The 12,528-nt window shown below is 35.4% G+C and overlaps 2 protein-coding genes across 8 annotated transcripts in view; one reads left to right on the top strand and one right to left on the bottom strand.

Moving 5' to 3' along the window:
- The window catches only part of LOC106667059 (multidrug resistance-associated protein 1-like), a 45,628-nt gene extending 43,424 nt beyond the window's left edge, over positions 1-2,204 (top strand). For all 7 annotated transcript variants that reach the window (XM_014394711.2, XM_014394706.2, XM_014394710.2 and 4 more), the window contains exon 31: positions 1,786-2,204. In XM_014394711.2, coding sequence (XP_014250197.1) covers positions 1,786-1,900 — 115 coding nt within the window. In that variant the 3' untranslated portion in view covers positions 1,901-2,204. The remainder of the gene's footprint in view (positions 1-1,785) is intronic.
- A 576-nt stretch (positions 2,205-2,780) lies between these two features.
- On the bottom strand, positions 2,781-11,346 carry LOC106667037 (protein kintoun-like). Its single transcript, XM_024230197.1, has 8 exons — positions 11,336-11,346; positions 8,245-8,308; positions 7,969-8,053; positions 4,073-4,258; positions 3,862-4,017; positions 3,154-3,803; positions 2,954-3,097; positions 2,781-2,874 (listed from the first exon to the last, which is right to left on the bottom strand). The coding sequence occupies exons 2-8, from the start codon at positions 8,266-8,268 to the stop codon at positions 2,815-2,817; spliced, it is 1,305 nt and encodes a 434-aa protein (XP_024085965.1). The 5' UTR covers positions 8,269-8,308; positions 11,336-11,346; the 3' UTR covers positions 2,781-2,814.
- Between the last annotated feature and the right edge of the window lie 1,182 nt (positions 11,347-12,528).

Raw genomic sequence — 12,528 nt, 5'->3', positions numbered from 1 at the left:
GGCTTCCGACATCTAGGTCATTTCAGCCCACAACTAAGTCTACATTCTATTTACCCTTTCAAACACTACATTCATACAAATAAATATCCGTATAGTACACACATTCTGTTTGGTCGGTGGAGTACTTGATATTTCTCCTCCGACCTATACCCAAACTAATCTAGATTGGGGTCGATAGAGTACTTTCATAAATATTACACATCGACCCTGAACACACACTCATACACTCTCAATGTTTGAGGAGTGATGATGACATTATATTTCACCCTCACCCGTCACCATTCACGCTAATATATACATGCACTCAGACAAAACATATAGACACCAACACATAAGACATATTACATACAATAAATAAATAAAAAAATTCCCCTAAAAAGCGGAACAGGGTACCTAGAAACTCACTGCAGTGTTCGAGTATCATTTTTATATTGGATGGCATGCCTACATACTCCCTGTAGGGAGCCAAGGCATGGCATGTTTCCAGTATGTGGGACACATCGAGCAACCTTTCTCTGCATAAGGGGCACCTGCATGGGCTTTGGCCCAAGAGCAGGTGCCCTTGTGTCAACCGCGTATGGCCTATTCTTAATTGTGTAAGGATGATTCTTTGTTTCTGGCTCAGGTTCTCAGGGGGCCATCTATGAATCATGCTCTTGACACGCAAAAGCCTCTCGGACAACCCAGCCTTTGTAGTTCTTCTGTTAAGTTTCTGTGATGGCCCTTTGAAGAACTTTTTTGCATGCTTCTGTTCTGAGCTACATTCCATTGAACTGACTTATTTTTAAATCTTGATTAATGGAACAACAATTTTGGCAGTGTGGTATGATGCAAAAGGGTTCAGAGCCAATAGGTGTCATTGAATGTTATGTGGGCAAATTGTTGGTCTCTTTATTGCTGTCTGCACTGTGTGTCTCGGTACCGACACAAGTGTAGTTTTATTGTTATCCACAATGTCTGATAGGGCCATAATGCAATCCCAAGCAACTCTGTGCTTAACTACTGATGCGGTAATTGCTCTTATTGCTGTCAGGTTTTCTGAGTAGATGGCAATTCTTGTGTTAATCTAGCTGTTCAATATCTCCTTGGGACAGTGTTCAGTAGCCACAAATCTGCTTGAAAGATACCTTTTAAGAAGTTTAGTGCATTGTTTATTTCCATAAATACCAGCTCCTGACCCATAGTTGGTCTTGGAGCCACCTGTACACCAGATACAGTTAGCATTACCTGGGATCCATTTCTCCCATCCTGGTCTTTATGTATTTTAATTTGAAATTTTTATCAAATCCTCATTAGGGGACATGCAACCCCAAAACCCTGTTTGCCTGAAGTCCCTTCCCCTCAAGCTTTAATTTGCAAATAGGCTTTTGGAGCCTGCATCAGCTTATGATTTCTGGCTCTCGCCTCTACCTGGATAAAGATATGTAGTGGTGGTACATCCAGAAGTACTCCAGGGCAGCAGTGGTGGCTGTACACATTAGTACTGTGTGCCTTGGTACCCAGACAAGGGTATTTTTTTGTTTTCCTCAATGACTCTCAGGGTCCAAATGCAATCCTAAATACTCTGGACCACCAATGTGGTAATTGACTTCACCTAGCTATAAAAATAGATGGCTATTCTGTTAATAATACTTAGCCTTTTAATTAAGCCTGAACTTGAATTGAACCAAATTAGTTATAGCACATTCATTTGTAAATAAAAATAACCTTAATACGCAAAGCTAAAAGAATCATTTACCAAAATAAAAAATTCATCTTTAAACACCATTAACGTATTTTCTGCAGGGTACTAGTGCTGGACAAAGGGTCCATAGCTGAGTTTGACAACCCGAAGAAACTGCTAAAAAATAAAAAATCCATATTTTACGGTATGGCTAAGGATGCTGGTCTTGCAAGTTAGTTTTAGGGTGGGAAAATCAGCTATCACAGTGTTAACTAAATAGAGTGTAAGTTGTTTTTAAATCAATAATTTTATTTAACTTTTTTTTAAATATAATTTTAAAACAATTACTTTTCCCATCGAGCACTTTATTCTAGCAATCCGTCTGTAATGTATTATAGCAGTATTCATTCATTATAGTATTTATAATTTAATGGTTAAGAAATTATGTGAATAAATGTCAATTGGGCAAATTGCAAATAACAATGTTTCTTATAATATGAAAAAATTGTTGTAATATTGTAAAAATAAATTGTATTGTATATTTATTTTATTAGGTTTATTTATAAAAATGTATTTTATAAAAAATAAAAATTAATGAAAATAACCACATAGTTTTTATTTCTATTTATACACATTAATAAAGCATTAAAAAATATATATATATACATAAACTATAAACTAAAAATGAGGGTACTTAGCACAGAAGACGAAAAATAAAAAAGAAAACATGATAAATGGAAGGGAAATGTAGAAGGTTTGGAATGGCAAATATAATGAGCAGGAGGAAAACAAAAGTAGGCATTCGCCAAAGAAACTAGAAGTAACAGAAGGGTTTACCTAAAAAAGGAATGTGCCACAGAACTTCAGAGTGAGGTTCTTTCACAAAAAAGACAGTAAAATCAGTTTACTATCGAATTGTCTGCTAGACTGGTACACATTAGATACAACCTCAGCCCAATAGATGTTGTGTGTCCAGCTAGAGCTCCAAAAATGTAAAAAAAAAACGAGAATAGGATATGTCACAAGTCTTGAAAAGGATAAGGTTCAGGGAAGTATTAAAAATCCTGTATGCAGTTTTTCCCATGTTAAGGGTTATAAAGCGTAAAATCAAATGCAATCAAATATTAAAAATTATCTTTATTTTTGTAAATTCAATCGATTGCCATTACAGATTCTTGCAACTGCATGATAGGAAGAATTAATTTAAGTACCTAGATAAAAAAGATGTTTGTAATCGACTGTTTTCAATTAAGCGTAATTCACTTTCAAATTGAAAATTCAATTATTCACCTGAAGATTTACGCAGTAATTGGCTGTTACTTTCTCTGGTGTGATTCGTACCGGAAGGTTAAAATCGACAAGGTCTGGGGATTTTTTCCCACAAGCCACAACCCTTTTTTCGCTGACATCTAGTGAAATGTCTTGGCCAGAAAGCTGAAAACAAATATATGAATATTTTGATTTAAAAAAATAAAATAAAATAATCTTACAGCTTTGAATTTTATAAAAGCCACAATTTTTTCAGGCCTTTCATTATTTGGGACTCCGAATAATCGTACTTTGTTGTTATCATCTACAGCTAACAAATTTTCTTTTGATGTGTCAAATTTATTATCTTTTAATTCATCGCATTCATTTATGTCAAGATGAGAAATTTCATTAACAGGGAAATTATCTGATTTAACTTCTTTTGAAGAATTTTTTACATCCGTTTCTATAACTTCACATTGTTTCTTGCTTTGTTGTTTAATTTTATTATATTCGTCATCTGAAATTTCTTCAATTAGGGGTTTCTTTTTTATGCTTTTCTGTTTGCTAAGTTCAGGAAGTTCTTCAATTAAAGGCTTAGCCTTTGGCTGAGGTGTCAATCTGATGTCTAGGGACTCATCTAACTCATCGTTTAACAGAAGTTTGGAATCCGTTTTTTTGACACCGTACTTTCTAGTCACTGTAGGATTGCAGTCCATACTTTTTGGCTGTTCTTTGTTTTCATTAAGATTCGGTTTTGTTTCAACTTTTGTATAAGGAGAGACATAAGGCAGCTCCTGAATTAAAGGTACATTCTTTCTAACAGGCCTCTGTTGTATTCTATGCATTTGCAACGTCCCGAGGCATTTCCTGTTCTTAATTATGTGATATGCTAGAACAGAAAATATATTAACATTTCATTATATTACAAATAAATAATAAAAAAATACGTTTAGGTTCTCTTAATGTCAACTCTAATGAATATTTGTCCATTAGTCCTTCCATGACGACCGTAAGGAAGAAAGTTTGGAAGAGCTGGTTAGTCACAATTTTATTGAAGAATCGAGAATTTATAGCGATATCATATGCAGAACACAGATTTCCACCTGGAATTAAAAAATAAATCAATAAAATACAAAGTAATGTAATACTACAACTTACTCTTGTCAACTTCGGTGTGCAAAGATCCAAGGCTCATTGGAACTTTAAAGGTCGCCGGTTCCTCAGATTCTAATATAGTTATCAGCTCAGCATCTGTCAAATCTTCAGGTTCAGGAATGTCATCAGTATAGCAAATATTCATAAAAACTTTATCCCCTTCCAAAGTATGTGTTTTGACACAGAAACCTGCAAAACATATAAATTATTGTAATTGTAGTAAAAAAGACAGAAAAAAAATCATCACTGCTCTCATCCTACATTCATTGGAAATATTTATCTTGGGGATTATAACCAAATATATCCCATTATATGGCAGTAATAAAACCTGAATTATCCTATGACTCACTAATCAGTTGGGCCGAAGCTCAGCAAAAACAAGCTACCAAAACATTAGGCAGCATACAAAGACTGGCAAACCTATGTATGCAGGGGCAATGACAACAACCTCCTCAAAGATAACAACCTACTAAAACTGGATGTAAACTAAACAGTTCGGGCACACAACAATAATTAATAAAATCAGACACCCATTTTTAACAAAGGGGGACTGACTATATTAACCCGGAAACACTCTCCAGCATCACATAAAGTCTCAACGGACTATAGAGAAGAAGAATGCAGACGAAATCACATACAATAATGATGTGGTATACATCTGGCTCTAAATAAATGAAGGTACCGGATCAGGCATTTTTTGTGCAAGCCTTTAAAATTTTCAAATTATAGAAAATTTTAAAAGAGGCTACACTGGCAAAAAATCCCCTTAAGATTGGAGAGCCAAGCAGCATTAGCATGTAAAAAATCACATTGAATTTAGTAAGTGAATGCATTCAAAATTCCCAAAACCCGGAGAAGCACAATAACGTGATGATATCTTGAGTGCCAGGACACAAAGGAATTTTGGGTAATGAAAAGCCAAAAGTACTGGCCAGAGGAGTGAGTATCTGCAAGAATAGGCCCTGAACCTATTTTTGGGTTAACAAGGGGCAAACTCACTGCTGCAGTTAAAGGCTACACTCAGAGGAGTGATAAAACTATTAACTGGTCCTTTGCATCTGAGACATCTCTATAACATGGGTATATTCAATGATGACCCGGTTTGTAAGTTGTGCAATGATGAGGAAAACAATCACCCATATAATCTTCAAATGTGAAGCAACCTCTTAATGAAGACATAACCTGGGATAAAAAGAAAACCCAGGGAATGGAATTGCAGCAATGACAGTTAATGACCTGTACTTTTTAGGAGAAGGAGTAAGTCGATTGCGCTGAACTAAGAAACTTGACTTCATAGTACACACATACAAGAATCATCATCATCTCTGCACTCATCATTACTGAAACTATTGGTTCAAGTGCTTGACACTGTACACATCCCCAGGCAAAAAAATTGGGTTTTGTTCAGTCCCTTAACTCAACTTTGCCAATTTTGCCAAGAAAGCTAAAAAATTTAATCAATGTTTAAAATAATAATTATTCTTACATTTGCATTAAAGAAGTGAAAGCTAACAATTAAACTTAAAATTAAATAATCTGAATGAAAATCTCAAGTTCTTGATTAATTAAAGTTTACAAAATATACATATTTATTTTGGTAATCTGCTTAGTTGTCTGTAAATACGCAAGTTAATTTTCATACTTCACTGTTTCTAAGTGGCTCTCATAGTTAATAAAACTAGCCTAATGAGCTTAATTGTCAATTGATTGCTTGTAATAGCACTCGACGCTTTTATAAGTTTAAACAGACTAAAAAATTACTATTTTCACCAAACTAGAAGGCATGCCATAGTTTGTAAAATCGAACTACGAATGAAATGAATGGTATGGTAATGTGGATACTAGGAAGCGAGGTTTCAGCTTCCCAGAATTCCAGGTACTGCAGCCTTCTGGCTTACAGTACCCTCCTAGTTCCCTAGTTCAATGCAATCGACTTTCTTCTCAGAAGTACTAGGTCATTGACTATTGTTGCTAGAATTTTATTCCCTAGTTATTCTTTATTTCTTTTCATCTAAGGTTTTTGGTTGAGATGAAAAATTAGTGTCACGAGCGGGATTCGAACCCACGAACTTCGGCTCAACCTACAACCTGGGTTCGAATCCCACTCGTGACATTAATTTTTCACCTCAACTAAACACCTTAGATGAAAAGAATAATTAATTGGAATAATTAATACGGTCAATTATGACCACTAAATAAATATAGATGAATTTAATCCCTAGGTTTTTTTCTGGACCCAAGATAAGGTTGTTGTGTTACCCAGGTTTTGGAGATTTTGGATGCATTCACTGACTAATTTTGCTGTGATTGTTTTACATGATATACTTTAATAGCTGCTTGGGTATCAGATCGTATGAGGATTTTTTTGCCAATGTAACCTCTTTTAACATTTTCCTGGGCACAAGCATTGACGGCATGTATTTCTGCTTGAAAGACCGAAGTGGACTTCTCTAATGAGTTTGATTGCTCATATCTTTTGGTTTGTAAGAAAACACCCATTCTCTAATTACTTTGATTGCTCATATCTTTTGGTTTGTACAGAAAACACCCAATCTAGTTCCTTCGTTTGTTTTGAAGCCGTCTATATACCATATCATATCAATGTATCTGATGCTCTCCTTTAGAGTTCTTCCTCTCCTTAATATCTGTTGAGACTTTATAGGATGTTGTTGTGTGTCCAAATTGTTTAGTTTCTATCCATTTTGATCGTTTTTGGAGCCTAAATTAGCTTTCCTACCTTCTCCTTGTACGAATGTTTCCAGTGGAGGTAGGTTTAGAAGAGTTTCTAGTACACTTGCAGGGGTTGTTCTCATTGCCCTTGTAGATGTAGATGTAATATTTCAGGGTATGGTACTGCGCCCTTTGAGAGCTATTGTATCCCCCGTTCTCTGCCTAAAGCACATCGGTGAGTCCTATTTCATCAAGAAACTTGATTAGTAGGCCCGGTTTCAGTGGTTGAAGCTCTTTTATGGTCACATTGTACATCCCAAAACACTTCCTCCTGCGGGCTAATGTAGCTCCGCAGTTTGTTAGTAAATGTGTTGGTGTCTCTTCTGCCTCTTTGCAGAATCTGCATGTGCCATCTTGGATTCTTCCAATTTTCTTTAGGTGTCCATTTAATCTACAGTGTCCTGTTAGGCAGTCTGTTCCTGCTTCCTTTGACACATTCTGTGATTTCTTTCTTACCAAAATCGGTTAGAAGATTCTTGGATTGTCTATGTCCAATGAGTGAATTCCATTGTTCCTTTATTTTCTTTTTGTCCTTCTGTCTGAGATATTCGTTAATAGTGTGGATTCCTATGCCACAGAAGGGTTCGGGTCCTATCAGCGGTGTGGCAGCCCCTTTCCTTGCAAGGGTGTCCGCTCTCATTGCCCTTATGATACATATGTTTGCTAATCTTTGAATGCTGCCTGGTGATTAAGCAGCTATTTTTTGTTGAGCTTTAGTCCACCAGATTAAAGATCCATAGGTTATTTTGGATCTTATTACTACCAGGTATAGCCAATGGGCCATTTTCCATTTTAATCCCCAAGATTTGCCTAGGGTTCTTCATGTGGTCATTAGTGATATTTTACTTTTTGCTATGATATACTGAAGGTGAGGATTCCAGGTTAACTTCTTATCAAAGATTATTCCTAGGTGTTTAACCTAATTTAAGTGGCTCTCATATGGTTAATAAAATTAGCATAATGCGCTTAATTGTCAACGAATTGCTTGTAATGGCACTCAACGCTTTTATAAGTTTAAACAGACTAAAAAATTTATATTTTCACCAAACTAGAAGGCATGGCATAGTTTGTAAAACCAAACTATGAATGAAATGAAACACATGTAAACATACACAAATAAAATTCTTGGCAAGATTTTCAAATTTGTTGACAAACATATTTTAAATTACCTGGTGAAGGTTTGACCATTTTGCAAGGGATATCATCGTCTTTGTTCTCCGGGCGCTTGTTAAGCAACTTCGAGATGGAATCATCCTAAAAGGAATTAAATAAAACAATATTAGTTATATGTAAAAACGTGTAAAATAACGTAAATTACGGGAGGAGGGATTGTAAATTTTTAAATTTAGCTTATTAAATTAATTTAATTTATTTAAAAATTATAGTTAATAATAGGAAAAGTCCTTTCAGAATATAATTATAATCCTATTAAAAAAGCATAGTACCAAAATCTCAGAGGACCTGTCCATTTTATACCAGACTTTAAATCGAACTGAACACCATAGCAACCTGTAAATAACGTCTATTTTTATTAAATCAACAAATCGAATACAATCTATTTTCTATGTTTAATCCTCTAGTGAGTGAGTGTAAGTGACGAGATTTTTAAACTTTTAAGAAAAATTTGTTGTTAAACATCGCAGAACCAGGGCGATTTTTGTTTTTTTTTTCAAAAACATTTGGCCATCAATCCAGGCTCGATATAGGACATAGATTCAATATATAAATCAATATTAGCGAACATGAATGAAATGCGGAGCTACATTTCGGCAAATACTGGCACAAATGGGCCTTCATTAACTTTGGATCATGGTATGATTATGAACTTGGCAGTTTAGACCAAGGACAAGCCTGCTTGCATAAGTCATAATCTGGCCCGTTTTCCATCATGGTTTACTTAACAAGGATGTTTGGTTTGATTTCAGTGACGGGACAAAAATTGTCTTATTGTGGCCTCTCGTACGTGTTACATCTCTAATCGCATCGCATTTGTGGTCAATGAAAAATTATTGAAAAAAGAAAACGATGAGGTCGGATGATGTGAAAGACTATTTCAGTCAAGAAATTTTTCTAGTGAAAAGCGAAAAAAAAATTTCGGAGAGTCGGAGAGAGTATTGACAATTATTTTGGTTGGTTTGATGGTGTTGAGTGGTTCACAAAATGGAAGGAGGTATTCAATAATGACTTACAATGAATGACCATGTTCTAAAACTAATTGAATTCGAATTAGAAGAAAAGAAACTTTCTAATTTTGAATAGTAAGAAGAAGAAACGTGTTTTATTAGATGTCAAAAACAAGTGTTTAAAAAAAAAAAATAATTTTCTAGTTACTAAAAATAGGGTCATAGATGATGACTAGTAGACGTAGTGTTTTTATTATTGATAGCAAATAGTATATAATAAACCGCTCAAGATTACGACTGAATGTAAACACATTTGACAACGGTAAACAAACCAATACAAACACACATATAGAGGCCTTTTTCGATGATCATGTGAGTGAATGATCGAAAGAGTGAGAGGGGAGGGAGAGTAAATGAGCGTCATCTTTTTCTAAAAAATCTCGTCAACGGTCACTTACAATTAACAAGAAAAAGTGAGTGATACAAAAGAGAACAGTAAGAAATAGGAAAAGAATAAGAGAGTGGAAGAGAAAGTGAATTAGAGCGAGAGTGAGCTAGTCATAAATGAATTAATGGGAGAGAAAGAGAGAGCTAAGTGAATCATTGAGTAGGAAGGTGATAAGTGGAAAAAATAATGAGTTAGTTGGAAAGCGAGTCTAAGTTATCTGGAAAGAATATGTGAGTGGGTGGTAAAGTAAGCGGTAGGAGAGAGAAGGTGAGTGAGGAGGAAAGAATATGTGAGTGGGAAGTAAAGTAAGCGGTAGGAAAGAGAGGGTGAATGAATGTGAGAGGGTTTAAGTGAGTGAATTAATGAGAGTAAAAGAATGAATGAATACACATCGTTTTATTTTAGGGAGAGAGAGAGAATCATAAATGAATTAATAAATGGCAGAAGAAGAGAGAGCTAAGAGTATCAGTGAGTAGGTGGAAAAAAGAATGAGGTAGTTAGAAAGCGAGAGTGAGTGAGCAGGATCTTTCCTTATATGTGAGTGGGAAGTAAAGTGAGCGGTAGGAAGAGGGGGTGAGTGAGAGAGAAAGTGTGTGAGTGAATGGGAAGAGTGAGTGAGAGGGTAAGTGAGTTGAAGTGGACAAGATATCGACGAATTTCTTCGAATCTTCGAGGCATTTGCATATCGCTTATGCATACCCATAATTTGTCCTAATGTTTCCCTTTAATTGTACCAAATTGTAAATCATTTTTGTCATGGAGAATCTATCTGTCAGGTTAAATAAAACAAAGAAATTTCTTAAATACAGTTTTATTGTCGGAAGGTCATAAATAAAGATAACAAAAAGTATATACAATTTCTCGGAAATTCAACGACAGATGGGCGGCAGACCTTGCCGGAAGTGTTTCTACTTTCTAATCTTTCCCATTCCATACGTACTATAAAGCGATAACTTTATCAAATTAAATGTATGAACATTTAGGAACGTATTTTTACGCACGAAAAAATATGAATAGAAAAAATAATACCAGAACTGATATAAACATATTGAAAAATTTTCTTTATTTCATATAAAAGCTCCTGTCGTTCACGAGGAAATATGAAACAACTGAAATGAGGTAAATCTGAGCTTTCCCCCAGAAGAAATAGTTAATGGGGAATCTGAAGTCTACCGAGGAATGCGATGGAAAAGGTGAAGGCCGTTTGAAGGCTCGAGTAACGAAAATAAATCCGATACGAATTTTAAAAGATGATTACGTTACCAATGAAAACAGTTGGACCCAACCGCGGTGCCGATTAATTATGCGGCTCGTTAATTTAAAAAAAAAAATAAATAAATAAAATAAAAAAAATAGGGAACGGTCAGTTTCCCTAACCATTTGAATCGACTATCTAATATCAACATTTTCAAATTTTTATCGCATTTGTAAAGCTCTGCATGTTTTTGTCGCGTATATCAGGTCCGCTTTTATCTCAAAAATCCAGACTCGACCATTTTTTTTCAACTCCAGTGACGCAGAAAAAGACTAAAAAACAAAAACTATAAACATTAACAATACTTATCTCAATAATTAAAAATGGTATAACTGATAAAATAAGAATATAAAGACAATGTTAAATAACGAAAAAATTACATATTTAATTAGACTGAGGACGAAATTGTCACTGAAAAAATCACTAGATCAACAAAAATTCACTAGATCAACACAAATAGTAAAAGCATTAGGAATAAAATTTAAAAAAAATTAAAATGTTCTACCAATATAAATGACCCAAAATATTATTTACAAACCATTGGCAGATATATTATCCGGAATGCACACATATACATAATTTTCAACCACTCCATTTTTGTAAATCAAGCACTACAAATTACAAGAGGTACACAATCTTCTATTAGCCATTATAAATCTTAACTACTCACACCCTCTCTCTCACACTAACTCACTAGAACACAGACTCACCCTTTCTCTTTCTATTTCACTCTCACTCTACTCATTCACTACATCACCCCTTCTCTCACGGTCTTTCAGGCGCTATTTTTCACACTCCACTGTGACACTAAAAATTTAGTTATTAGTTATTACTAAACCATTCTCTCTTTCACACACACACACACACACACACACACACACACACACACACACACACACACACACACACACACACACACACACACACNACACACACACGCACGCACGCACGCACGCACGCACGCACGCACGCACGCACGCGCACACGCGCACACACACACACACACACACACGCACGCACGCACACGCACGCACGCACGTTCCGTTTTTTGTTCCGGTCTGCAAACCGACTGCGGGTAACAAACTGACACAATCTGGCCTTTCTATCTTTGTTTTACAAGTATTAATTATTCTGAAGGGCAAAGTTTCATTGTATTTATAGAACCTTCATCCATCAGATTTATGGGATTTTACTGGTTGACATTCGACGAACCTTTTCAATTTTAAATCGTTTATCAAAATTTGAAGAGTTAATACATTCTAAACAATTTAACTGATTTTTTAAAACAAAATCAAAATCTTTCTCAATTAGAATTTGTTTTAGCGTTTTCATCTTTATGCTGTTCAATGAATGCAAGTTCATTTTTTGCTTCCGAAAATATAAATATATCCAAAAACCACACACAAGAAATTGAATTAAGAGATCAGCAAAATGCATGTGATCCCTGAAGCGAATTGCAGAATCGCTTCTAGACCAGCGAAACTATGCGGACCGGGACGACACGAGAAAATCAAGCTCTAAACAGACATTTAATTTGGTCGGTCACGATCATTTTGGTCGCCGAATCGCGTCTGACAGATCAAAACAGCGAGAAATGCCAGACCAACATGATCGGAAAAGACAAGTTCATCACCTTGCAGAGAGCTTAGAAATTACAGGCAAATCCGATGCTCTTTTGAATAATTTTCCCCCGAAAAAAACCCTCGAAAATAAATCTCCTTTGCAAGGCCAACGTATCGAAATTGTTAGCAGCGAAATAGTGAAAGGATGCAGGGAAAATTATATATTGCCGACGAATTGCGAAAGTTTTGTCGAGGTCGATTTGCAACGTGTAAACCTCCGGCAGGCTGACGAAGGATCAACCCAAACAAGAAATTTGAATTGTAAAAGAAAACAAAAAAGG

The sequence above is a fragment of the Cimex lectularius genome, unplaced genomic scaffold, assembly GCF_000648675.2.
Source record: "Cimex lectularius strain Harlan isolate CLEC.00 unplaced genomic scaffold, Clec_2.1 scaffold379, whole genome shotgun sequence".
Classification (NCBI taxonomy): domain Eukaryota; kingdom Metazoa; phylum Arthropoda; class Insecta; order Hemiptera; family Cimicidae; genus Cimex; species Cimex lectularius.
The sequence above is the reverse complement of the archived record's forward strand: the minus strand, read 5'-3'. Positions and strand labels throughout refer to the sequence as shown.

Excerpts from the sequence above, each read along its gene's own strand:
- LOC106667037 (XM_024230197.1), bottom strand. The coding sequence starts at position 8,268 with ATGGACAGGTCCTCTGAGATTTTG. Across the intron at positions 8,054-8,244 it reads ACAGGTCCTCTGAGATTTTG|GATGATTCCATCTCGAAGTT; the intron begins GTACTATGCTTT and ends AATTCCTTTTAG. Across the intron at positions 4,018-4,072 it reads GCACACCGAAGTTGACAAGA|GTGGAAATCTGTGTTCTGCA; the intron begins GTAAGTTGTAGT and ends TTTTAATTCCAG.